At 43.4% G+C, this 26,290-nt stretch overlaps 2 protein-coding genes across 2 annotated transcripts in view; one reads left to right on the top strand and one right to left on the bottom strand.

Annotated features, from left to right (window-relative positions):
• The window catches only part of LOC129864718 (sushi, von Willebrand factor type A, EGF and pentraxin domain-containing protein 1-like), a 34,385-nt gene extending 18,181 nt beyond the window's left edge, over nt 1–16,204 (bottom strand). The window contains exons 1-15 of the mRNA XM_055937021.1: nt 16,196–16,204; nt 15,235–15,343; nt 14,678–14,802; nt 14,229–14,352; nt 13,926–14,096; nt 11,607–11,780; nt 9,772–9,891; nt 9,272–9,448; nt 6,206–6,290; nt 5,713–5,904; nt 5,127–5,294; nt 4,227–4,425; nt 3,630–4,103; nt 555–3,322; nt 214–445 (exon numbers count right to left, since the gene is read on the bottom strand). Coding sequence (XP_055792996.1) covers nt 214–445; nt 555–3,322; nt 3,630–4,103; nt 4,227–4,425; nt 5,127–5,294; nt 5,713–5,904; nt 6,206–6,290; nt 9,272–9,448; nt 9,772–9,891; nt 11,607–11,780; nt 13,926–14,096; nt 14,229–14,352; nt 14,678–14,802; nt 15,235–15,343; nt 16,196–16,204 — 5,127 coding nt within the window. The remainder of the gene's footprint in view (nt 1–213; nt 446–554; nt 3,323–3,629; nt 4,104–4,226; nt 4,426–5,126; nt 5,295–5,712; nt 5,905–6,205; nt 6,291–9,271; nt 9,449–9,771; nt 9,892–11,606; nt 11,781–13,925; nt 14,097–14,228; nt 14,353–14,677; nt 14,803–15,234; nt 15,344–16,195) is intronic.
• Nucleotides 16,205–16,595: 391 nt separating this feature from the next.
• Nucleotides 16,596–25,952, top strand: LOC129864717 (zinc finger protein 271-like). Its single transcript, XM_055937020.1, has 2 exons — nt 16,596–16,609; nt 22,466–25,952. The coding sequence occupies exons 1-2, from the start codon at nt 16,596–16,598 to the stop codon at nt 24,216–24,218; spliced, it is 1,767 nt and encodes a 588-aa protein (XP_055792995.1). The 3' UTR covers nt 24,219–25,952.
• The last annotated feature ends 338 nt before the right edge of the window (nt 25,953–26,290 follow it).

Below are 26,290 nucleotides of genomic sequence, written 5' to 3'. Positions count from 1 at the left end.
AACATTTAGCTAAATCACATGAAATGAATGATGTGAATAACCCAGTAGTCAAAATAAAAGGTGATAAAATCGACCAGAGGTAAAGTTCTGACTCGGTTCTGTCTGTTATTTTTCAGCGTTCTGATGATGGCCTTTTGGACCAAAACATCAACGCAATTGATGGAGAAAAAAAATGTCACCACTATTTTTTTGTTGACACAGTAGCAGTCTCACTTGGCACTCTGCCAGGCCTGGTCCCTGCAGGATGAACCCCGTTGGGCAGGAGAAGGTGACTACCCCCCCAACCGGGGTGAGGTCCTCCCCTGTGACCATGACGTGGGTGGGGAAGTTGGCAGGGAGCAGGCACGGAGCGGGGCGGCACCTGATGCTTTGTTTAGACCAGGTGCCCTCAGACTGACAGCTCAGAGAGTCTGACTGGCTGGACAGCTCATACCCCTCATCACACCTAGCGAGAGGGGGGTGAGAGGGATATTAAATACCATACTATCTACTTGAATAGTGGTACTTCTCTAACACAAAGATTGGACAAATAAGATACAGAAGTTCATATTCACCTGTATTGTATCTGGCTCCCAAAAGTGAATATCTCTCCCACCACCTGAGCATGGGGTACAGGAGTTGGAACTCCACAAGAGACGGGCTCACAGCTGATCCTCACCTCCCCCCACCTGCCCTCCCTACCACAGGTAACATGGGGGTAGGACCCCTTCATCTGGTAACCTGGTCTGCACCTGTAGGTGACTGTGTCAGCTGCAGTGGCGCCGCCGCCCTGCTGGACAGCGTGCGGTATTGTAGGCGGAGCGGCCACGCACCTCCCCCGGCCACACACAGGAACACCTGGGCTCCACAACCCGCCTTTCTCACACGTTGCCGCTGATGGCCCCAGGATCTTGTAGCCCTCATCACAGTGGAAGGAGACCCGGTCACCGCAGGCGTGGTCGCGCCCCAGCACCACCCCGTATTTTAACATTGGAGGGGTGCAGAGGCAGGGGAGGCACTCTGGTACCGTCCCAACCCAGTGGCCCTGGGCAGAACAGCGGAGGACGGGGTCTCCGATGACCTCGTACCCGTCGAAACACACGTACTCTACGACATCATCGTAGTTGAAGCTGGAGCCGTTGAGGAACCCGTGGCTGATGTCCTGCGGCGGGTCACAGGCAATGATGTCACAGCGAGGGGCAGGGCCTTCCCCCCAGAGTCCATCCCCGCGACACAACCGTGTGGGGTTGCCGCCGCTGAGGCTGTACCCCTCCTCGCACTTGTACCACACCTCATGACCGTAGCCAAAGTCCGAGCCCAAGACTTGACCATTTTGGATGGATGTAGGTCTGCCACAGTTTGCTGGGCGGCATTCAGGTGCCCCTTGACTCCATGTACCATCGGCCTGACACACACTAACAGAGGGGCCTTGTAGGAGCAATCCAGCCCTACAGCTCAGCTCAACCTGCTTGCTAAACGTATATTCCTTCCCCTTCACAGTGACATCACTAGGGACGACTGGAGAGCCACATAAGATCGGCTCACACCACGGCTTCTCACCATCCCACCTGGCGTCTGCCTGACAGGTCCTGGTGTCGCCGCCCATCAGGTTGAACCCGGAATTACACTCGTAGTGCAACACCCCCAGATACAGGAAGGAATCCACGTGGTTCGAGCCGTTATCAATGTTGCCCGGGTCATCGCAGCTTATAGGTCGGCAGACAGGCGGTACATCGCTCCACTGTCGGCCCGCCACACACTGTCTGACTGACTCCCCCTCTAACTCGTAGCCCTGCTCACAGCTGTACTTCACCAGGCTGCCCAGGGTTGTGTCTGTGATGTTCACAGAGCCGTGGTCCGGGCTTGGCGGCTCCTCACACTCTGCAGGGACACACATCGGAGCCGTCCCATTCCATCCACCATCCTCCAGGCACACCAAGGCCGTAGGGGCTGTAAGTTTGTAGCCCTTGTGGCAACGGTACACTATCACAGTCCCATGCAGGAAGCGTATATCCATGAGTGAAAATGCAACTGTAGCACCACCTATAGACTTGGGTGTTATAGCTGCGTCCCTGTCGGCTAGCTCTGTGTTCGGATCCAAGAGTCTCAAATAGTCGCCGAAGTCGATATGAGGGGGCAGGCCGCAGTCGGAGGGAACACAGACTGGGACAGAACTAGACCAACCGAACTCCTCGCAGGTTAGGTGGTTCTGGCCAACCAATTGGAAGCCGGGGAAACAGCTGTAGAAGATGGTGACGCCGAATTTATGGTCGAGTCCCTCCACGAAGCCATTGTCTATGGGGTTGGGCGGGGCGCAGTAGATCTGGACACACACAGGTGTTTCTTGATCCCACTGCCCGTTCGCCAGACACTTCAACGTCTCGGGGCCTTGGAGACGGTAACCACGCTGACAGGAGTAGGTGACAGCGTGGCTGAACTGCAGTTTGGTATACGCCATCTTCCCGTTGGGTATCTCTTTGGGGACGGAGCACTCGATTGGTCGACAAGAAGGCACGCCTCCAATCCATAACCCACTTTCACCACAGAGTACTGTAGCGTTGCCTACTAAAGTGTAACCAGGTTTACAGCTGTAGAGGGCCGTGCTGAGATACATCAGTCCCTGAACGTCCACTATACCGTTAGCTATCTCTACAGGTTGGGGACACTCTACTGGTATACACTCTGGGACAGGGCTGCTCCAGTGTCCATCTGCCTGGCAGGTCACAGACCCCTCCTTCCTCAGAGTAAACCCGTCCATGCAGGAGTAGCTCACCACCGAGCTGAAATAGGACGGGGCCGACACCGGTGCTGACGATGGGTCGCCGAAGGCCACCTCGGGCGGCGGGCCGCAGAACACCTGCTTGCAGACGGGGAAGGTGTCATTCCACTCCTGGGCGGGGGTGCAGTGGAGGGTCCGGGCACCGTGGAGAACATACCCGTCCTCGCAGGACAGTTCCACAGTTCCGGAGTCAGAGTCTAGACTATGTAGAACCAGGTGGTTCTCCTCTAGGGGCGGCTCTGGACACTGGACCGGGGAGCAGTGCGGACGCCTCGATTTGTCCCACTTGCCGTACTTCAGACACGTCCACACGGCGTCGCCAGCCATCTCGTAGCCCTCGTCGCAGACGTATTTGACCTTGCGGCCCACCTCAAAGACAGAGCCTTGGTATTGGCCGTGCAGGATGCTGGGCGGGGGGTCGCAGGTCAGGAGGTGGCAGACGGGCGAGTCGCCGTTAGACCACTGGCGGTTGGCCTGGCATAGTCGCACCGGACGGCCCGTCAGCCGGTAGCCGGCGTTGCATGCGTATGTCACCTTGCTGTTGAAGAAGAAACGGCCTTTGTTCTGTAGGGTGAAACACAGAAGAAGATGTTTTGTTGTACAGAGAGGACACTGTGTTTTGACTGAGATTACGCAAGATCTCTTGCCAGAATAAATGAGAAGGATCTTTCTCTATGATCGAATTAGATGGCCAAGCACAGGAACGAGTGGAAACAAAGTGGAAACTCTGAAATTGAACTTTTAGTTGTTTTTACTCAATTAATGGACTTACAAAATGCATAATGTTTTGTTTGTAATGATTACAGTTAATGTTTCTCCACACCTTTCTAGATTGAGCCTTGACATGAATTTGAGAGGAGGAACAACGTACCTGGATGAATCCATTTTTGAGTGGCGGCGGGAAGGGGCAAGAGACAGGCTGACAGACAGGTAGGACCCCTCCCCACTCTCCATTGGCCTTACATGTCCTCCTCTTCTCCCCTCGGATCAGGAAACCCTTATCACAACTGTACGCCACCATTGCTCCAAAACTATAGTTGGTTCCACTCACATACCCCCTCTCGATGCCAGACGGTTTGGAGCACCGCACCGGCACGCAACCCACATCGTACGGCGAGGGCATCCATTCCCCTCCAATCATGCATTTCAGCGTGGCGGTTGTGTTGAGGACGAAACCCTCTTCACATTTGTAGCTGACCTCTGTGTTGCTGGCATACTTGGGTTTATTGGTGGAGTCCAAGATGGCGTGGGGCAGGTCAGTCGGGCGCTGGCAGAAATTGGCGATGCAGTGAGGGGCCTCCTTGCCTTCGGGGGGTGCCCACACTCCCTGGGCGTTGCAGACCACCTTGAAATCAAATCAAATCAAACTTTATTTAACTGCATTTAGAATTGCAACACACTTCATTTTTTTAACAACAAAATGAACGAGATCCAAACAAATGAAAGGGCAATAAAAGAGACAAATAACCTTAGAATTGTTGCCAGCGGTGTAGCCGTCTGTGCAGAAGTAGTTGGCCATGTCGCCAAAGAGCTGGTGGCCGGCATGGGCAATGGCGTGGTCTATGGAAGGGGGAGGGCCACAGGATCGGGGGACACACTGAGCGGAGGTAGGACTCCATTGGCCAGTTGACAGGCACTCTCTGGTCTCTGGTCCAATCAGAGTGTATCTGTGGAGACAGAGACAATCAAATGTGTTTCAGGACAGGAAGTAATAAATCCAACAATATAATTAAAAGTAAAGATACAAAATCGTGTAGCACTACTACTTGTACAACTACATACTGTAACAACTAGAACTGTCTCGAATTGCTGGCGCGTAGAGCCTGGTAACACTGTGCAACAAAGTGGGACTTGAAAAGGGTGTGGTTAAAATCGAGTCGGGAGAGGGAGCGAGCATGCCACCATTTTTTGGGAAGCCCAATTGATTCTGAGTTCGGGCATATAAAGTTTCTATGTGAAAACTATTTCTAAGATGCGTACTTTCAGATTTTCCAAACTCACTACCTCCGATTACTTGCCCTGCTCACGCTTTGAAGTCCACAATGTTCGAGGGAGGGTTATGCTAATAGCCTGAGAGATCAGCCAATTAAAATCAGCGGTTGTTTCGTCCGCTCCTGCCATAGACTTCCAGTCAAGTCCCGCTCTGAGGCGCTGTGAAACCAGATGGTTCAACAGAGAGAGAGCCGGTTGGTGGACGAGATTACTTGAACTGGGACTTTAATGGTGACCACTGCTAACACTGAGGTAGTCTTGTTCAGCCATGTCTTACAACACTTGAGAAGCCCAAATGCCTGGAATACAAGGCCTCCATTAAGTTAACATAGTAACTTGTATCCTAATGAAATATGGTTGACTGTACATTATTTACCCTTCTTTGCAGACGTAGTGCACCTTGTTGCCCAGGGCGTAGTCGTCCCCGATGGTCGCGGCGTCTCGGAGGGCAGGGGGGTCTCCACAGTGGATGCTGGCACACAAAGGGGCGGGGCTGCTCCACTCTCCTGACGCCTCACACACCACCTCCTCAGAGCCCTGCAGTCTTAACACATGCACACATTTTACACACAATATGTCTATACTCACACACACACACACAATCTGTAACACACACAACACTTTCAAGCGGTATGCGCAGCAACACTAGTCAGTTGCTTTCTATCACATATTTACTAGCTACCACTTTCAAACTCACTACATCGAGGGAGGAACTTCAATCTATAGAATGTCTTATTCTTTTCAATGGATAAGGATCTTATCTTTTTATGACACCTTCATGAACCTTTATAAGACCCATAATACCAGGTACCGCTGATCTAGGATCAGTTTCACCTTTTATATTATGATGATTAAGATTATGTGGACAGTTGGAGACCTGATCCTAGATCAGCCCTCCCACTCTGAGACGCTATTTGGATAAAAGACCAGAAATGATAACCCAGGACAGACTTCGTCCTTACCTGTATCCCTCTGCACAGGTGTAGAGCACTGTGGACAGGTACGTTTTCCCGTTGAGGGTGACATCTGAATTGTCTACGTGTGGAGGGTCCCCACACGTGACTCGTTGACAGGCAGGGGGCGCTCTGCTCCACTTCCGACTGGCCTGACACCGCATATCATAGGTGTCACCTGGGACGAACCCCGTAACACAGCTGAAGTGGACCAGAGGGACATAAATACATTCATAATGGGAGAATACGGGAGACAAGGCAATGTCAATAGAGGTTTATTTCAGCAACTATCTATCGGCCTAATGCTCATGGAAATGCATTTGGTTGTTGATATCTTTACAGTCAGTAACACATACAGTATCTTAATGGGAAAGAGAAAATAGAGAACAGAATATATTAATGCAGCATTATCTCAATGCAACAGCACAGTCCTATTGTTGTTACATCTTAAATGGTCTCCTTTGTCAGTATGACACTTGTTGTAAATGGCTGACGGTGGTACCTGAAAGTCACCTTGCTTCCAAACGTGAAGTTGGTCCCCATCATCACAGCGTTCTCTGGGACAGAGGGCCGTCCACAGGAGAGGGCTGGGGAACAAGACAAGACCGCGGGGGCTGATCAGTTCTAGTAATGGTCAATTTACAAAAATTAACTGATTTTATGAAAGTTCTTAGGTAAATAATGTTTCATCATGTTATGTTGTACTATGGTATAATGTCCTATTATGTTATGAAACTTTGAACCGAAACTTCAGTTCACCTGCCAGTATCCTCATATTTCATTGTGGTCTAAGAAAAGGTTGATTACTTTTTTGACAAACAACTTATATATAGTATGTCATATTTCCCACCTGTTGGAATCAGAGGACACACAGGTACAGTATAACATCCTGGTACTGAAATCTTGGTTCTCTGTATAACATCCATGGTGTGACCAGGCAGGCCGGATCAGACCAGACTTCTCCTATACCGATCTGGTTCCCCTGGCTTTCATAAGACTATGTGGCCCAGAGCCAGTGTGAGTTAGGGTTAGGCCCAGAAACAGTGTGGGTTAGATTTAGGCCCAGAAACAGTGTGGGTTAGGGTTAGGCCCAGAAACAGTGTGGGTTAGGGTTAGGCCCAGAAACAGTGTGAGTTAGGGTTAGGCCCAGAAACAGTGTGGGTTAGGGTTAGGCCCAGAAACAGTGTGGGTTAGGGTTAGGCCCAGAAACAGTGTGGGTTAGGGTTAGGCCCAGAAACAGTGTGGGTTAGGGTTAGATCCAGTGGCCCGGTCCAGAGGCAGATCTGAGATTAACAAAGGATCGATGGGCATAATCAGGATAATTGTGTTATTTATAATGTTGTTGACTAAGTACCTCATTGAATGCAGTGGCTGTACCCTCTGAATATGAGGGTAGTGTTAGATTACTCAAATGTAAATGGGCTGTCATGAAACTGGGTATTTCTGGATACATTATCATACTGTACATAATGCTGGATCTCTACTGATAGTAACAATGAAAATCATTACGTGAAAAGAGGATTATTTTTGTATGTTATGTCAGTGGCAGGTAGCCTAGCGGTTAAGAGCGCTGGGTCAGTAACCGAAAGGTCGCTAGTTAGAATCCCAGAGTCGACTACGTGAACAATCTGTCGATGTGCTCTTGAGCAAGGCAATTAAACCTAATTGCTCCTGTAAGTCGCTCTGCATAAGAGCATCTGCTAAATGACAAAGCATAATTTCATACAATTAGACAGAATGAAACATAATGAGATGATATAGAAACTCAAATAGAAACCTTGAGTAGGGCATCCCATATATTATCAGGCCATATATTATCATGTCATATATTAGCATGCCATATATTATCATGCCATATATTATCATGCCACACAGTGCATTCGGAAAGTATTCAGACCCCTTGACTTTTTCCACATTTTGTTATGTTACAGACTCATTCTAAAATGGATTAAATAGTTTTTTTCCCCTCATCAATCTACACACAATACCCCATAATGACAAAGCTAAAATATATATAAATTTTTTTAAGTTTAGCAAATGTATAAAAAAATAAGAAAAATAAATACCTTATTTAAATAAGTATTCAGACCATTTGCTATGAGTCTCAAAATTGAGCTCAGGTCCATCCTGTTTCCATTGTTCATACTTGAGATGTTTCTACAACTTGATTGGAGTCCACCTGTGGTAAATTCAATTGATTGGACATGATTGGAAAGGCACACACCTGCCTATATAAGGTCCCACAGTTGACAGCGCATGTCAGAGCAAAAACCAAGCCATGAGGTGACCAAGAACCCGATGGGCACTCTGACGGAGCTCCAAAGTTCCTGTGTGAAGATGGGAGAACCTTCCAGAAGGACAACCATCTCTACAGCACTCCACCAATCAGGCCTTTATGGTAGAGTGGCCAGACAGAAGTCACTCCTCAGTAAAAGGCACATGACAGCCTGCTTGGAGTTTGCCAAAAGGCACCTAAAGGACTCTCAGACCATGAGAAACAAGATTATTTGGTCTGATGAAACCAAGATTGAACTCTTCGGCCTGAATGCCAAGCGTCACGTCTGGAGGAAACCTGGCACCATCCCTACGGTGAAGCATGGTGGTGGCAGCATCATGCTGTGGGGATGTTTTTCAGCGGCAGGGACTGGAAGACAAGTCAGGATCGAGAGAAAGATGAAAGGAGCAAAGTACAGAGAGATCTTTGATTGAAAACCTGATCCAGAGCGCTCAGGACCTCAGACTGGGATGAAGGTTCACCTTCCAACAGGACCACGACCCTAAGCAGACAGCCAAGACAACACAGGATTGGCTTCGGGGCAAGTCTCTGAATGTCCTTGAGTAGCCCAGCCAGAGCCCGGACTTGAACCCGATTGAACGTCTCTGGAGAGACCTGAAAATAGCTGTGCAGCAATGCTCCACATCCAACCTGACAGAGCTTGAGAGGATCTGCAGAGAATAATGGGAGAAACTCCACAAATACAGGTGTGCCAAGCTTGTAGCATCATACCCAAGAAGACTCAAAGCTGTAATCGCTGCCAAAGGTGCTTCAACATAGTACTGAGTAAAGGGTCTGAATACTTACAGTATGTAAATGTAATATTTCAGTTTAATTTATTTTTATAAATTAGCAAAAATTTATAAAAAACAGTTTTTGCTTTGTCATTATGGGGTATTGTGTGTAGATTGATGAGGGAAAACTATTATTTCATCCATTTTAGAATAAGGTTATAACGTAACAAAATGTGGAAAAAGTCAAGTGGTCTGAATCCTTTCAGAATGTACTGTATATTATGCTATGTATTACATTACATACACAGTAACACATAGCACCAGTCAAAAGTTTGGATACACCTACTCATTCAAGGGTTTTTCTGTATTTTTACTATTTTCTACATTGTACAATAATAGTGAAGACATCAAAACTTTGAAATAACACATATGGAATCATGTAGTAACCAAAAAAGTGTTAAACAATTAAAAATATATTTTAGATTTTAGATTCTTCAAAGTAGCCATCCTTTGCCTTGATGACAGCTTTGCACGATCTGTATGTTGATGTTTTCTGTACCTCTACAATATGGGAAAACACCATTCCAGCTTCCTGTCTCCAGGCATTGGACATGCGATGAGCCAATCAGTTCGTAACCGTCCTCGCAGCTGAACACAACCTCACTTCCCATCAAGAAGTTACTGCCGTCCCGGTAACCGAACTCTGGCGCCCCAGGGTTCGCACACTTTACTGGCTCTAGATTGATAACATAAATACAGAGAAAAAAAACTACAAAGGTTTGGTACTGTAGCTACATACTGCACCTTGAATAGCCAAAAGATATTCATGAATTCAAACATTTTGGTAAACTCTAGTTGTTTGATGATAAGGCATGAGAGGCATTGCTATACATTGATAATGCGTTTTGTAGCTTGTGATATAACTAAGAAGTGTCATTGCTGAGGCCCTGAGATTTTCCTGACCACAGGACCTGACCGGGGAAAACCTTCGGCTCAGGTGGTATGGTCCGGGCCTACGGTATGCTACAGTACGTGTGTGTGTGTTTGTGTGTGTGTTACCTGTGCAGTTCTTCCCGTCTCCGGTGTAGGGGTGGATACAGTTGCAGGTATAAGAGCCATCTGTGTTCTGACAGCTGGCGTGTTCATTGCAGTCTGAGCCCAAAGCACACTCATCCACATCTGTATGTACACACACCATCATTACACACTGCACTGTTTGAAAACATGTATTTATTAACATACAGTAGTTATACAAAACATTAGGAACATCTTTCCATGACATACACTACCATTAAAAAGTTTGGGGTCACTTAGAAATGTCCTTGTTTTTGAAAGAAAAGCACATTTTTTGTCCATTAAAATAACATAAAATTGATCAGAAATACAGTGTAGACATTGTTAATGAGTATTGTAGCTGGAAATGGCAGATTAAAAAAAGAAGGAATATCTACAAGTACATTAGAGCGCCTAGTTGGAGAAACAGACGCCTCACAAGTCCTCAACTGGCAGCTTCATTAATAGTACCCGCAAAACACCAGTCTCAACGTCAAAAGTGAAGAGGCTCTTCAGGGATGCTGCCTTTCTAGGCAGAGTTCCTCTGTCCAGTGTCTGTGTTCTTTTGCCCATCTTAATCTTTTATTTTTATTGACCAGTCTGAGATATGGCTTTTTCTTTGCAACTCTACCTAGAAGGCCAGCATCCCGGAGTTGCCTCTTCACTGTTGACGTTGAGACGGGTGTTTTGAGGGTACTATTTAATGAAGCTGCCAGTTGAGGACTTGTGAGGCGTCTGTTTCTCAAACTAGACACTCCAATGTACTTGTCCTCTTGCTTAGTTGTGCACCGGGGCCTCCCACTCCTCTTTCTATTCTGGTTATAGACAGTTTGCACTGTTCTGTGAAGGGATAGTACACAGAGTTGTACGAGATCTTCAGTTTCTTGGCAATTTCTCACATGGAATAGGCTTCATTTCTCAGAACTAGAATAGACTGACGAATTTCAGAAGAAAGGTCTTTGTTTCTAGCCATTTTGAGCCTGTAATCGAACCCACAAATGCTGATGCTCCAGATACTCAACTAGTCTAAAGAAGGCCAGTTTTATTGCTTCTTTAATCAGTACAACAGTTTTCAGCTGTGCTAACATAATTGCAAAAGGGTTTTCTAATGATCAATTAGCCTTTTAAAATGATAAACCTGAATTAGCTAACACAACATGCCATTGGAACACAGGAGTGATGGATGCTGATAATAGGCCTCTGTACGCCTATGTAGATATTCCATTAAAATCTGTTGTTTCCAGCTACAATGGTAAGTAACAACATTAACAATGACTACACTGTATTTCTGATTCATTTGATGTTATTTTAATGGTTTTCTTTCAAAAACAAGGACATTTCTAAGGGACCCCAAACTTTTGAACGGTAGTGTACACTGACCAGGTGAATCCAGGTGAAAGCTATGAACCCTTATAGAGGTCACTTGTTATATCCACTTCAATCAGTGTAGATGAAGGGGCGAACACAGGTTAAAGAATCATTTTTAAGCCTTGAGACAACTGAGACATGGAGGGTGAATGGGCAAGACAAAATACTTCAGTGCCTATGAAAAGGGGTATGGTAGTAGGTGCCATGCGCACCGGTTTGAGTTCGTCAAGAACTGCAACGCTGCTGGGTTTTTCACACTCAACAGTTTCCCGTGTGTATCAAGAATGGTCCACCACCCAAAAAGACAGCCAGTCAACTTGACACAACTGTGGGAAGCGTTGGAGTCAACATGGGTCAGCATCCCTGTGGAACTCTTTCGACACCTTGTGGAGTCCATGCTCCGACAAATTGAGGCTAACGAATTGAGACAGTTCATAATGTATATTCATCCCGTGTCTGAGTTTCAGTCTTACCCAGGCAGGCTGGTGGGTTTCCTCCCCACTTCCCACTGTTGGTACAGAGAACCTTGGCGTCCCCCAGCAGGTAAAAGCCAGGGTTACACTGGTACACCACAGTGCTGCCTGCGTGGTAGTCGGAACCCTGGAATAGACCATGCTCCAGGGGCCGAGGGGGACCACATGTCACTCCTATGTAGGTAAACAAGTAAATATACACAGGTTAGGTTTTGTGAATGTGTTCAATGACTATGTTACTACTATGGTTACGATAATGAAGATGGTAGGTATTAACCCATGTGTCACTCCTATAGATAGACAGTACACAGGTCATGATTTTATGATTTTTATTAGGATCCCCATTAGCCGACGCCAGTGGCGACAGCTAGTCTTCCTGGGGTCCGACACATAACGAAAAAGACATTACAGACAAAAAGACTTTACAGTTGACATACATTTAAAACATTAACATAGACATTACAGACACATGTATATCAAATAAAAACAAGTACAACGGAAGACACACAAATGAACACAAATAAAAACATAAACAATAGAACTAAAGAATAATAGTGTGTGTGTGTCTATCAGTTACACATACATGTCAGAGGCATTGCTCTGTGAGGTGTTGCTTTATTTATTTATTTTTTAAACAAGGTTTGCTGTTCACTTGCTCTATATGAAATGGAAGGGAGTTCAATGCAATCATGGCTCTATATAATACTGTAAGCTTTCTTGAATTTGTTCTGGACCTGGGGACTGTGAAGAGACCCCTGGTGGCATGTCTGGTGGGGTAAGTATGTCTGTCAGAGCGATATGTAAGTTGATTACACAGACAATCTGTACATTTTAAACACGTTAATATTTCTCACCCCAAAAAAGACTATTTTTGCTGTCAATCCCTCTTCTACTTTGAGCTAAGAGAGACCGACATGCACACGGTTGACATTAGCCATCTGTATGCATTGAAGGGAAAGATGTGCTGTTCTAACAGGGCCGGCTGCAGATTTTCTAGGTCTTTCTTTGCAACACTCTACTATATCACCGGGCAGTAGTCAAGAGTAGATCAAACTAGAGCCTGCAGGTCTTGTTTGGTCGATTATGGTGTAAAGAATGCTGAGCATCTCCTTATCACAAACAGATCTCTCCCCATCTTTACAATAATTGAATCAATATGCCTTGGCCATGATCATTTACTGTCTAAGGTGACACCAAGAATATTAATTTCCTCTACTTGCTCAACAGACACACCGTTCATTACCAGATTCAGCTGAAGTCTCGAACTTAGGGAATGATTTGTGCCAAATACAATGCTCTTAGTTTTAGAGATGTTCAGGACTAGTTTATTACTAGCCACCCATTCCAAAACAGACTGCAACTCTTTGTTTAGGGTCTATGGATAGATACAGTATCTCTCAGACCATGATATGGTAGAAGATGTAAAGCCACAACATATACATTTTTTCCACTAACAGATTATGGTCAATAACATCAAAGGCTGCACTACAGTCTAACAACACAGCTCCCACAATCTTCTTATCATCAATTTATTTTAGCCAATCATCAGTTATTTGTGTCAGCGCAGTACATGTTAAGTGCCCTTCTCTATAAGAGTGCTGAAAGTCTGGTGTTAAATTGTTCACAGAGAAAAAGCATTGTGTCTGGTCAAACCCCATTTTCCCCCCCAACAGTTTGCTAAGAACAGGCAGCAAGCTGATTGGTCGGCTGTTAGAACCAGTAAAGGGTGCTTTACCATTCTTGGGTAGCGGAATTACTTTAGCTTCCCTCCAGGTCTGTGAGGACAAACAATTTTGCCGAGGCTTAAATTAAAGATATGACAAACAGGAGTGGCAATATAGTCTGCTACCATCCTCAGTAGCTTTCTATCTAATTTGTCAATACCAGGTGGTTTCTTATTATTGATGGACAACAATGATTTGTCCACCTCTTTTACACCAACTTTATAGAATTCAAAATGACAATGTTTTTCTTTCATTATTAGGTATTTTATACATGAATATGATAGCTCACCGTTTGTTGTTTGGTATTTCATGTCTGAGTTTGCCCACTTTGCCATTGAAATAGTCATTCAAATAATTGGCAGATATTTGATGGCTATCCTCTATTACTGAGGTCATGCTTATGTATTTAGCTGACTCAAATGCAAACTCTGCTTTCTAATGCCTAATGCCTGTCTGTGTGTGTGCATGTGTGTGTGGGCTTGCCTGCGTGCATGCGTGTACGCACGCATGCGCGGGCGCGTGTCGAGGTACATGGATGCATGTATGCGTGAATATAGTGTTAGGGTCTGTGTATGTCTAACTGACGGTCCCTCACGTTCACAGCGGGGCAGGGCGTGACTCCAATCTCCCCTGTTCTGACACTGCAGCAGCGGCTCCCCCACCAGGTAGAAGCCGGGATCACAGGACAGCTGCGTCTGAGAGCCGGGGCTGACAGCTGGACTGGACGCACGCAGGTGAGGCACAGCATTTTCTAGCAGGGGGCAGTCTGACACACAAACAAATGTAATTGAGGAGGAGAACGGCGAGGGTTAACGTTTCCACTAGACATGTGTTTATCCCCCTGATGGTTAAGGTCAGGACTTTGCCAGAGTAAGGTGATCCTAGATCTGTCCCTCACCAGCACAGAATATGCAGTCGCGGTTAGTCTTGACTCTCCCCACCACTCCATTGAGGAAGTCAGGCCACGCCAGGACATTGCCTCTGATGTTGTTCCCCGGGCAGGTGTTGGCTAGTATTTTGATCTATGGACCCAGAGAAATATGGAGGTCACTTCCTGCCACAGAAGTTTTTTGTACATGTTACACAGACATTTCAAACTTTTGCCACCCAGAGATGTAGCCTGGACAACAGTCTTCTTCTGCTTGAGTCTACTATTTTGTGTGTCAAACACGGTTAGCGTGACAATGAAAAACAAGTTGTTCTGAAGCAGAAACAGACTTAGTACACTAAGCTGGTCGTTATGTTTTAGATAGTGATATGCTAGCTACAGTTCTAATATGTGAGTCTATAGTTCAGGTTGTAGAGCAGTAGCTAGGACAGCTGGATTTGTGCGTCAGTGGGATTTACTTGCTGTGGGTCGAGAACCCGGTCCCAGATGTGGAGCTGGCTGAGGGACCCTACGAAGGACTCCACGGGGTTGAAGCCCTCGCCCCTCTGGTCCTGGTCCTGGCCCAGCACCAACGCCCCTCCACCTGGAGGGTAGAGGTCAAGGTTCAAAGGTTAACCACCTCTCTTGGTTTCTTCGGGTTCTGTGACATGTGCCTTAAAACCTAACCTCACTGCTATTATTTCATTAAGACCTGCAAAATAGCATCATTCTACTTTTTGATATGCAAAACTTAGAAACTATAAGCAGGCTACTAGGACATAAGTAGACAATAAGCAGATACAAGATCAGGCTAAGGCACTACTGAAAATAGCACTACACCTGTGATGGTTAGCTGTGGTGCTATGATGATATATAGATTGACAATAAACTGATACTTTATTTTGAGCAGGCTAACAATAGCTCTACACTTGGGATGTAGGAAATGACACCATATGCATGGAACTATGAATACAGTACATCATGATACTATGACACTCAGATAATAGCTATGAGCAGGCTGAGGACAGCACTACACCTGGGATGGTGGTGCCCACTGACAGGCCTTTCCCTCCGTCCGAGGGGTTGCCATTGATGTAGACCCTCCAGTCCCCGTCCCAGCTCCGCCATGACACGCCGATGTACTTCTATATGTGTAACAGGTAGACTAGTTCTATTTCTATATGTTTAACCAGGTAGACTAGTCCTACTTCTATATGTGTAACAAGGTAGACTAGTTCTATTTCTATATGTTTAACCAGGTAGACTAGTCCTACTTCTATATGTGTTGTCGGGTAGACTAGTCCTACTTCTATATGTGTCACCAGGTAGACTAGTCCTACTTCAATATGTGTAACCAGGTAGACTAGTCCTACTTCTATATGTGTAACAAGGTAGACTAGTTCTATTTCTATATGTTTAACCAGGTAGACTAGTCCTACTTCTATATGTGTTGTCGGGTAGCCTAGTTCTACTTCTATATGTGTAACCAGGTAGACTAGTCCTACTTCTATATGTGTAACCAGGTAGACCAGTCCTACCTCTTAATGTGTAACCAGGTAGACCAGTCCTACTTCTCAATGTGTAACCAGGTAGACCAGTCCTACTTCTTAATGTGTAACTAGGTAGACCAGTCCTACTTCTTAATGTGTAACCAGGTAGACTAGTCCTACTTCTATATGTGTAACCAGGTAGACTAGTCCTACTTCTATATGTGTAACCAGGTAGACTAGTCCTACTTCTATATGTGTAACCAGGTAGACTAGTCCTACTTCTATATGTGTAACCAGGTAGACTAGTCCTACTTCCATATGTGTAACCAGGTAGACTAGTCCTACTTCTATATGTGTAACCAGGTAGACTAGTCCTACTTCTATATGTGTAACCAGGTAGACTAGTCCTACTTCTATATATGTAACCAGGTAGACTAGTCCTACTTCTATATTTTTTGTTATTTAGACTAGTTCTACTTCTATATGTGTGACCAGGTAGACTAGCACCTTCCTCATGATCATTGATGCCTCACGAGGTGAGATTTTGCATGGAGCCCCAGACCAAGGGTGATTGACCGTCATCTTGAACTTCTTCCATTTTCTAATAATTGCGCCAACAGTTGTTGCCTTCTCACCAAACTGCTTGCCTATTGTCCTGTAGCCCATCCCAGCCTTGTGCAGGTCTACAATTTTATCTCTGGTCTTGGCCATTGTGGAGAGGTTGGGGTCTGTTTGATTGAGTGTGTAGACAGGTGTCTTTTATACAGGTAACGAGTTCAAACAGGTGCAGTTAATACAGGTAATGAGTGGAGAACAGGAGGGCTTCTTAAAGAAAAACTAACAGGTCTGTGAGAGCTGGAATTCTTACTGGTTGGTAGGTGATCAAATACTTATGTCATGCAATAAAATGCCCTTTCCTGGGTTGGTGAAGAGCGGCATTACATTTTAAGGAATAAATCCAAGCCTCACTCTCATCACCTGTGGACGGTGGTGCTTCCAGTGAGGCGTGGATTTAATAGTATGTTGTACCTAGTTTCCCTCCTTCAGGGAACAGTAGTTATAGTCATAACATTACGCTTGTCATATGATGAACTTGTAATCCAAGATGGCGTAGCATTAACCTGTCTAGGATGAGGGTGCCGCTAGCGGCACTCCCCCCCCACCCCCACTGAAAAGGCAGAGCCGCGAAATTAAAAAAATATATATTTTTAAAATATTTAACTTTCACACATTAAAGTCCAATACAGCTAATGAAAGACACAGATCTTGTGAATCCAGCCAACATGTCCGATTTTTAAAATGTTTTACAGGGAAGACACAATATGTAAAGATGTACATCTATTACCTAAAAACACATTAGCATAATCCACCATCTTTTATTTGTCCACCAACACCAGTAGCTATCACCAATTCGCCTAAACTAAGATATTTATAGCCCCTAACCAAGAAAAAAACTCATCAGATGACAGTCTGATAACATATTTATGGTATGGGATAGGTTTTGTTAGAAAAATGTGCATATTTCAGGTAGATGGCATAGGTTACAATTGCACCCACCGTCACAAATGGACTAGAATAACTACATAGAGCAACGTGTTTACCTACTTACTAATCATCAAACATTTCGTAAAAATACACAGCATACACTAATCGAAAGACACAGATCCTGTGAATAGAGACAATATTTCAGATTTTCTAAGTGTCTTACAGCGAAAACACAATAAATCGTTATATTAGCATAGCACATAGCACATAGCAGCCCAGCATTGATTCTAGCCAAAGTGAGCGATAACGTCAACATCGCCAAAATATATAAATTTTTTCACTAACCTTCTCAGAATTCTTCAGATGACACCCCTGTAACATCACATTACAACATGCATATACAGTTTGTTCGTAAATGTGCATATTTAGCCACCAAAATCATGGTTAGACAATGTGAAATGTAGCCCAGCTGGTGAGAAAATGTCCGTGCGCCATATTAGACAGTGATCTACTCTTATACATAAATACTCATAAACGTGACTAAAAAATATAGGGTGGACAGGGATTGATAGACAATTTAATTCTTAATACAATCGCGGAATTACATTTTTTAAATTATCCTTACTTTTCAATACAGTTTGCGCCAAGCGAAGCTACGTCAAAAAACATGGCGTCCTAAGCCACTAACATTTTTCGACAGAAACACGATTTATCATAATAAATTGTTCCTACTTTGAGCTGTTCTTCCATCAGTATCTTGGGCAAAGGATCCTTTCTTGGGTCTAATCGTCTTTTGGTGGAAAGCTGTCCTCTTGCCATGTGGAAATGCCAACTGCGTTCGGGATGAACTGGAAGCGTGCCCAGCTATTCACAGCGTTTCAGAAATAAATGTCCCAAAATCGCACTAAACGGATATAAATTGCTATAAAACGCTTTAAATTAACTACCTTATGATGTTTTTAACTCCTATAACGAGTCTTAACATGACCGGAGAAAGATTACTCCCAACACTAATGCTTGGAACAGGTGCGGGTCGGTGTCCTCCACGCGCATGACTCACCAAGAAAAGACTTGCTAGCTACAGGGTTTTTTAATTTATAGTGCCTGTGAACGCGCAATCGACCCCATTCAAATCGTCATCACGTAAAGGCATCCAGGGGAAGAGGTAAGCAGTGTCCGTATACTCATAGCAATAACAGTGCCCTTTTAACTGACTCCAGATCAGGGGCCAACATTTCTGAAATCTGACTCCATGTCAGCGAAATTGCTGTAGAATGGGTTCTGTTCCACTTAGAGACAAAATTTCAACTCCTATAGAAACTATAGACAGTTTTCTATCCAATAATAATAATAATATGCATATTGTACGATCAAGAATTTTGTGGGAAGCCGTTTCAAAAATTACACGATTAGCATAAATAGTGACAACAGCGCCCCCAGCCTCAACAGGTTAAGACATGTTTGTTGTAAATATTATGTTTTTGTTGTTGTTGTATATATTGCAATATATTTCAATCTTTTTCCATGTTTAAATTAAATATACCTTCAGGCAACCCGCCTCACCCAATGTGATACTGATCTGCTATTTTTTAGACCTTATAGCTAGAACCTCCATCAGAACCTAGCCGTCAGAAGCTAACCAGCTAATTAGCTACTAGCTATTTAGTCATTTACCTTTTTAGCTCAGCTTATAAAAATTCATAAAACACACAGTGTTATACATTTGTTCATCCAACCACGGTGTCAGATTTCAAATAGGCTTTACGGCGAAAGCATACCGTGCGATTATCTGAGAACAGCGCCCAGCAGACGAATCATTACAAACAGTTACCAGCCAAGTAGAGTTACACAAGTCAGAAATAGCAATAAAATTAATTACTTACCTTTGATGATCTTCATATTGTTGCACTCACAAAACTCCCATTTACTAAATAAATGTTAGTTTTGTTCGATAAAGTCTCTCTTTATATCCAAAAACCTCAGTTTTGTTCAGTAATCCACAGGCTCAAAGGAAACCGGACAATAATAATAAACAATAATCGGTCGACCTCTACTCTGGACGGTTCTGACTTAGAATATGTGGACAACTACAAATACCCAGGTGTCTGGATAGACTGTAAACTCTCCTTCCAGACTTATATTAAGCATTTCCAATCCCAAATTAAATCTAGAATCGACTTCCTATTTCGCGTCAAAACCTCCTTCACTCACGCTGTCAAACATACCCTCATAAAACTGACTATCCTACCGATCCTTGACTTTAGCGATGTTATTTTTAAAATAGCCTCCAACACTCTACTCAGCAAACTGGATGCACCAAAGCCCCATATACCACCCACCACTAAGACCTGATTAATGGTTGGTTTCTCAAATGACTGCCTCACCTGGTTCACCAACTACTTCTCTGATAGAATTCAGTGTGTCAAATCGGAGGGCCTGTTGTCCGGACCTTTGGCAGTCTCTATGGGGGTGCCACAGGGTTCAATTCTCGGGCTATTCCGTATACATCTGACCCTTCTTTGGACACTGTGTTAACAAACCTCCAAACGAGCTTCAATGCCATATAACACTCCTTCTGTGGCCTCCAACTGCTCTTAAACGCAAGTAAAACTACCTTAGACTGCATCCAGTAAATCACAGTGCCATCCGTTTTGTCACCAAAGCCCCATATACCACCCACCACTGAGACCTGTATGCTCTAGTCGGCTGGCCCTCGCTACATATTCATCGCCAAACCCACTGGCTCCAGGTCATCTATAAGTCTTTGCTAGGCCGCCTTCACTCAGCTCACTGGTCACCATAGCAACACCCACCCGTAGCACGCGCTCCAGCAGGTATATCTCACTGGTCATCCCCAAAGCCAACACCTCCTTTGGCTGCCTTTTCCTTCCAGTTCTCTGCTGCCAATGACTGGAACGAATTGCAAAAATCGCTGAAGTTGGAGACTTATATCTCCCTCACTAACTTTAAGCATCAGCTATCTGAGCAGCTTACCGATCGCTGCAGCTGTACACAGCCCATCTGTAAATAGCCCATCCAACTGCCTACCTCATCCCCATATTTTTATTTACTTTTTTTGCTCTTTTGCACACCAGTATTTCTACTTGCACATCATCTATCACTCCAGTGTTAATTTGCTAAATTGTAGTTCATGAAACTGTAGTTCATTCAAACATTATATTAAACAGGACATTCAAATATGCCTTACAATTATAATCCAAAGTAGTGTGAAATGCACTAATAAGCACCTGTAAATGACATTGTGAAAAACTAAAATCTTTGTTCGCCATTTTTGCTCCAGGCAGATATACTACATCCATAACTAGTGGTTTCCTCATTACCAGATATACTACATCCATAACTAGTGGTTTCCTCATTACCAGATATACTACATCCATAACTAGTGATTTCCTCATTACCAGATATAGTACATCCATAACTAGTGGTTTCCTCATTACCAGATATACTACATCCATAACTAGTGGTTTCCTCATTACCAGATATACTACATCCATTACTATCGGTTTCCTCATTACCAGATACACTACATCCATAACTAGTGGTTTCCTCATTACCAGATATACTACATCCATAACTAGCGGTTTCCTCATTACCAGATATACTACATCCATAACTAGTGGTTTCCTCATTACCAGATATACTACATCCATAACTAGTGGTTTCCTCATTACCAGATATACTACATCCATAACTAGTGGTTTCCTCATTACCAGATATACTACATCCATAACTAGTGGTTTCCTCATTACCAGATATACTACATCCATAACTAGTGGTTTCCTCATTACCAGATATATTACATCCATAACTAGTGGTTTCCTCATTACCAGATATACTACGTCCATAACTAGTGGTTTCCTCATTACCAGATATACTACATCCATAACTAGTGGTTTCCTCATTACCAGATATACTACATCCATAACTAGTGGTTTCCTCATTACCAGATATACCACATCCATAACTAGTGGTTTCCTCATTACCAGATATACTACATCCATAACTAGTGGTTTCCTCATTACCAGATATACTACATCCATAACTAGTGGTTTCCTCATTAGAAGATATACTACATCCATAACTAGTGGTTTCCTCATTACCAGATATACTACATCTATAACTAGTGGTTTCCTCATTACCATATACACTACATCCATAACTAGTGGTTTCCTCATTACCAGATATACTACATCCATAACTAGTGATTTCCTCATTACCAGATATAGTACATCCATAACTAGTGGTTTCCTCATTACCAGATATACTACATCCATAACTAGTGGTTTCCTCATTACCAGATATACCACATCCATAACTAGTGGTTTCCTTATTACCAGATACACTACATCCATAACTAGCGGTTTCCTCATTACCAGATATACTACACCCATAACTAGCGGTTTCCTCATTACCAGATATACTACATCCATAGCTAGTGGTTTCCTCATTAGCAGATATACTACATCCATAACTAGTGGTTTCCTCATTACCAGATATACTACATCCATAACTAGTGATTTCCTCATTACCAGATATAGTACATCCATAACTAGTGGTTTCCTCATTACCAGATATACTACATCCATAACTAGTGGTTTCCTCATTACCAGATATACCACATCCATAACTAGTGGTTTCCTTATTACCAGATACACTACATCCATAACTAGCGGTTTCCTCATTACCAGATATACTACACCCATAACTAGCGGTTTCCTCATTACCAGATATACTACATCCATAGCTAGTGGTTTCCTCATTAGCAGATATACTACATCCATAACTAGTGGTTTCCTCATTACCAGATATACTACATCCATAACTAGTGGTTTCCTCATTACCAGATATACTACATCCATAACTAGTGGTTTCCTCATTACCAGATATACTACATCCATAACTAGCGGTTTCCTCATTAGCAGGGAGGTGTTTCTGCAATCAAGTTGTGTTGCATCGCCCTCGTGCCGAAATTTTATTAAACACAGAAAGGGGCCTATATTGGAGACCAAAAGTCGTCTGGCACACTGCTTAGAGTTTCAACAACTTGAATAACTTATTTCTAGCCTACAATCATTGATTTTACTACTAATGTGAAAACAAGACAAACTATGACTATTCTTGCTCATTTTAAGATTATTGTTAAATAATTGTAACATTCATTACAGACATCAATTGTTGTACAACATCATGGCTACTCTGTTGGCATCACCTTTTACAGTGGATTACCGCTGTTGTGGGCCTTTAATCATCTGACTTTGTTGTTCACACAGGAGAGAGACGGAACTATCGTGGATCCTCTGGGGAGCCTCAACAACCTTATGATGCTGACGAGGCAGAGAAGAGTCTCTCCAGATCAGAACTCCACAAGAAACACCAGCAGAGATCCACAGGGAAGATAACTCACTGCTGCTCTGACTGTGGGAAGAGATTCACCTCCTCAGGCATTAAAATTCATCAGAGAACACACACAGGAGAGAAACCTTATAGCTGTGGTCAATGTGGGAAGAGTTTTACTACATCTATCCAGCTGACATTACACCAGAGAACACACACAGGAGAGAAACCTTACAGCTGTGATCAATGTGGGAAGAGTTTTGGTAGATCTGGCCAGCTGACATCACACAAGAGAACACACACAGGAGAGAAACCTTATAGCTGTGGTCAATGTGGGAAGAGTTTTGGTAGATCTGACCAGCTGACATTACACCAGAGAATACACACAGGAGAGAAACCTTACAGCTGTGATCAATGTGGAAAGAGATGTACTACATCTGGCCAGCTGACATTACACCAGAGAACACACACAGGAGAGAAACCTTACAGCTGTGATCAATGTGGAAAGAGATGTACTACATCTGGCCAGCTGACATTACACCAGAGGATACACACAGGAGAGAAATCTTATTGCTGTAATCAATGTGGGAAGAGTTTTACTCAGCTAAACAGCCTGATAGTACACCAGCGGACACACACAGGAGAGAAACCTTTTAGCTGTGATCTATGTGGGAAGAGATTTACTACATCTAGCGCTCTTACTTCACACCAGAGAATACACACAGGAGAGAAACCTTTTAGCTGTGATCTATGTGGGAAGAGATTTACTACATCTAGCTCTCTGACTAAACACCAGAGAACACACACAGGAGAGAAACCTTATACCTGTGATCAATGTGGGAAGAGATTTACTACATCTAGTTCTCTGACTTCACACCAGAGAACACACACAGGAGAGAAATTGTATAGCTGTAATCAATGTGGAGAGAGTTTTACTCAGCTAAACAGCCTGATAGTACACCAGTGGACACCCACAGGAGAGAAACCTTTTAGCTGTGGTCAATGTGGGAAGAGATTTACTACATCTAGCTCTCTTACTTCACACCAGAGAATACACACAGGAGAGAAACCTTATATCTGTGATCAATGTGGGAAGAGATTTACTACATCTAGCTCTCTGACTTCACACCAGAGAATACACACAGGAGAGAAATCTTATAGCTGTGATCAATGTGGGAAGAGTTTTACTGGATCTAGCCATCTGATTCGACACAAGAGAACACACACAGGAGAGAAATCGTATAGCTGTGATCAATGTGGGAAGAGAGTTACTACATCTAGCTCTCTGACTTCACACCAGAGAATACACACAGGAGAGAAACCTTATACCTGTAATCAATGTGGAAAGAGTTTTACTCACCTACAAAGCCTGATAGTACACCAGCGGACACACACAGGAGAGAAATATTTTAGCTGTGGTCTATGTAGGAAGAGATTTACTAGATCTAGCTCTCTGACTTCACACCAGAGAACACACACAGGAGAGAAACCTTATAGCTGTGATCAATGTGGGAAGAGATTTACTACATCTAGCTCTCTGACTAAACACCAGAGAACACACACAGGAGAGAAATCTTATAGCTGTGATCAATGTGGGAAGAGATTTACTACATCCAGCTCTCTGACTTCACACCAGAGAACACACACAGGACAGAAACCTTATAGCAGTAATAAATGTGGGAAGATATAGCTGTGACCAGAGATAATCTGATAAAAGATCTCGGATTCAACATCAGAAAATACATGTTGTTTCATGATATCAATGAAATCATTTTTTTAATATTGTGGAAGTATTTTAGTAACGATGTCACAATGTAGAATGTTTTAACATTGTAGAAGGAATATTTTAATGATGTTCTACCTTATCCTTATCCTTATCCTTATCCTTCTAAGGAGTATTTTATCTGAGGAGTATTTTAATGATGACCTTATCGTTTGCCCTGTTCAATTGATTGCAGCATGATATGGATATTAGCCTCAGGGGGAAATCCAGGCTCTGAATTGAAAGAGTACTATTTATGAGATTTAACAAAATGTGACTAACAAAAATAGAGTTGTGTTACACTTACCACTTTGGTGACCCACTTGAATCAAAATGCAACACTTCAAAATGTTTAGGTTTTCAATATATCCCAAACTGTTTCTGCATATTGGTTATTGATTTGGACACGTTAAAACTGTGTTTTGACATTGCGCTATTCCCACTTAGTAAAATGTAATTGAAAAGAAGACTATCCCCGACGTCCAATATATGTTCAGTTGTAGTTGAAAGTGAAAGTTAAAAAGATGTATTTTCGGGTCGTTTTTTAAATTATTTGAAAACAAATTAATTTTAACGTACTTGCAGCCTAAACACATGGATGCAGTATAATAAATTGGTCTATAATCAGTTTTATGAACATCATCATCACCCTTAAGTGAAGTATTGCCAATACATATTAACAAAGGGGTATGCATTTGCTTTTGATATTTACAATTCATGTAACATTTAGTCATAGTTATTTATGCAACCAGCTGACAATTTTTGGGTACTATTATATTGAAATTGTTATCCTGCTTTTAGAATATCAGGGATCATTCTCAGATGTACCAACCCACATGTACTAGAGCATGACATTGGGGACTGGGCCCGATCCAACAACATGCCTATCGAGTGAACCCTGAAAAGAGAGAGAAGCTCGGGATATTGCAGGAGCTCTTGAAATCAGACATGACTAATACAATTTGATTTGAGTTTTGTCCAAGGCGATGAGAGTTTTAGGAGGACGAGAGTTCTAGAAGCTGGTGAGTTTTAGGATTCTATAGAAAGTAATTATATTTTTTTCATTTATGTTTTGAGGTTGGACTTTAGCACGTATAGCTCGTCAGCACGTCTAGCTCGTTAGCACCAATCAATGCGCCCTACGTGCTATCTCGTTAGTCAGTATGTGTTACACCTGTGCTGGCTTGTCCATCTCGTTAGTGGGAAGGTGTTTCACCTGAGCTGGTCCAGGTTCTATTTAAGAGTGTCTGGCCCAGTGCTCCACTTGTCTTGATAGATGTGGAGAATCAACACCTTTAGTTGCTCCACCTTTTTGGTTTGCTTCCTGTCTTTAAGTTTGGTGTGGGTTTTAATTTTGTTTCCCTCTTCTTGGTTAGATTTAGTGGGTCTCATGGTGGGTGTCTTTTAGGTCCCAGTTGTTGTTACTAGTCAACTTTCAGTGACACCCCCATAGTGTCTTTGAGAACCCCTCCTAAAAAACAGGCTTATATTTTGGGTTGGATATTGCATCCAATTAGTGTTTTAATCAATGGAGGATGGTATTTCTGTTTATTTTCATTGTTTTCTCCTGTGAAGCCATTGTGTTGCATCCATGTCTGAAATGTGCTGTATAAATAAAGCTTGATTTGATTTCAACAAATGAACCCAATGACTGATCAATCAACAAACCCTCCATTTTAGTATGAAAAACAGTATCAATCCCACTTTTCCAGCCTGCTGAAGGCATGGTGGAGTGGTTAACACCACCCCCGGCTCTACCAGGGGCTTGAGGTGGTCTCCCACAGCTCTGCTTATGTCATGTTCTGTGGCCTTGCCGTTCCATTTATTGACTGCCCCTGCAACACAGAAAGAAACACATTTAGTCATATTATATGAAACACTCAAAGTAATGGATATGGAGCATCTATGGACTCAGTTACACCTGTCACCTAAATGTGACTTTTGTTATCTGATCACTCCAAGCTGCATTAGTTTCAGGTCTACCAGGATGGGCCTTTGAC

The sequence above is a fragment of the Salvelinus fontinalis genome, chromosome 11 (genome assembly GCF_029448725.1).
Source record: "Salvelinus fontinalis isolate EN_2023a chromosome 11, ASM2944872v1, whole genome shotgun sequence".
NCBI classification, from domain to species: Eukaryota; Metazoa; Chordata; class Actinopteri; order Salmoniformes; family Salmonidae; genus Salvelinus; species Salvelinus fontinalis.
Note: the sequence above shows the minus strand (reverse complement) of the source record. Positions and strands in the feature narration are given on the sequence as shown.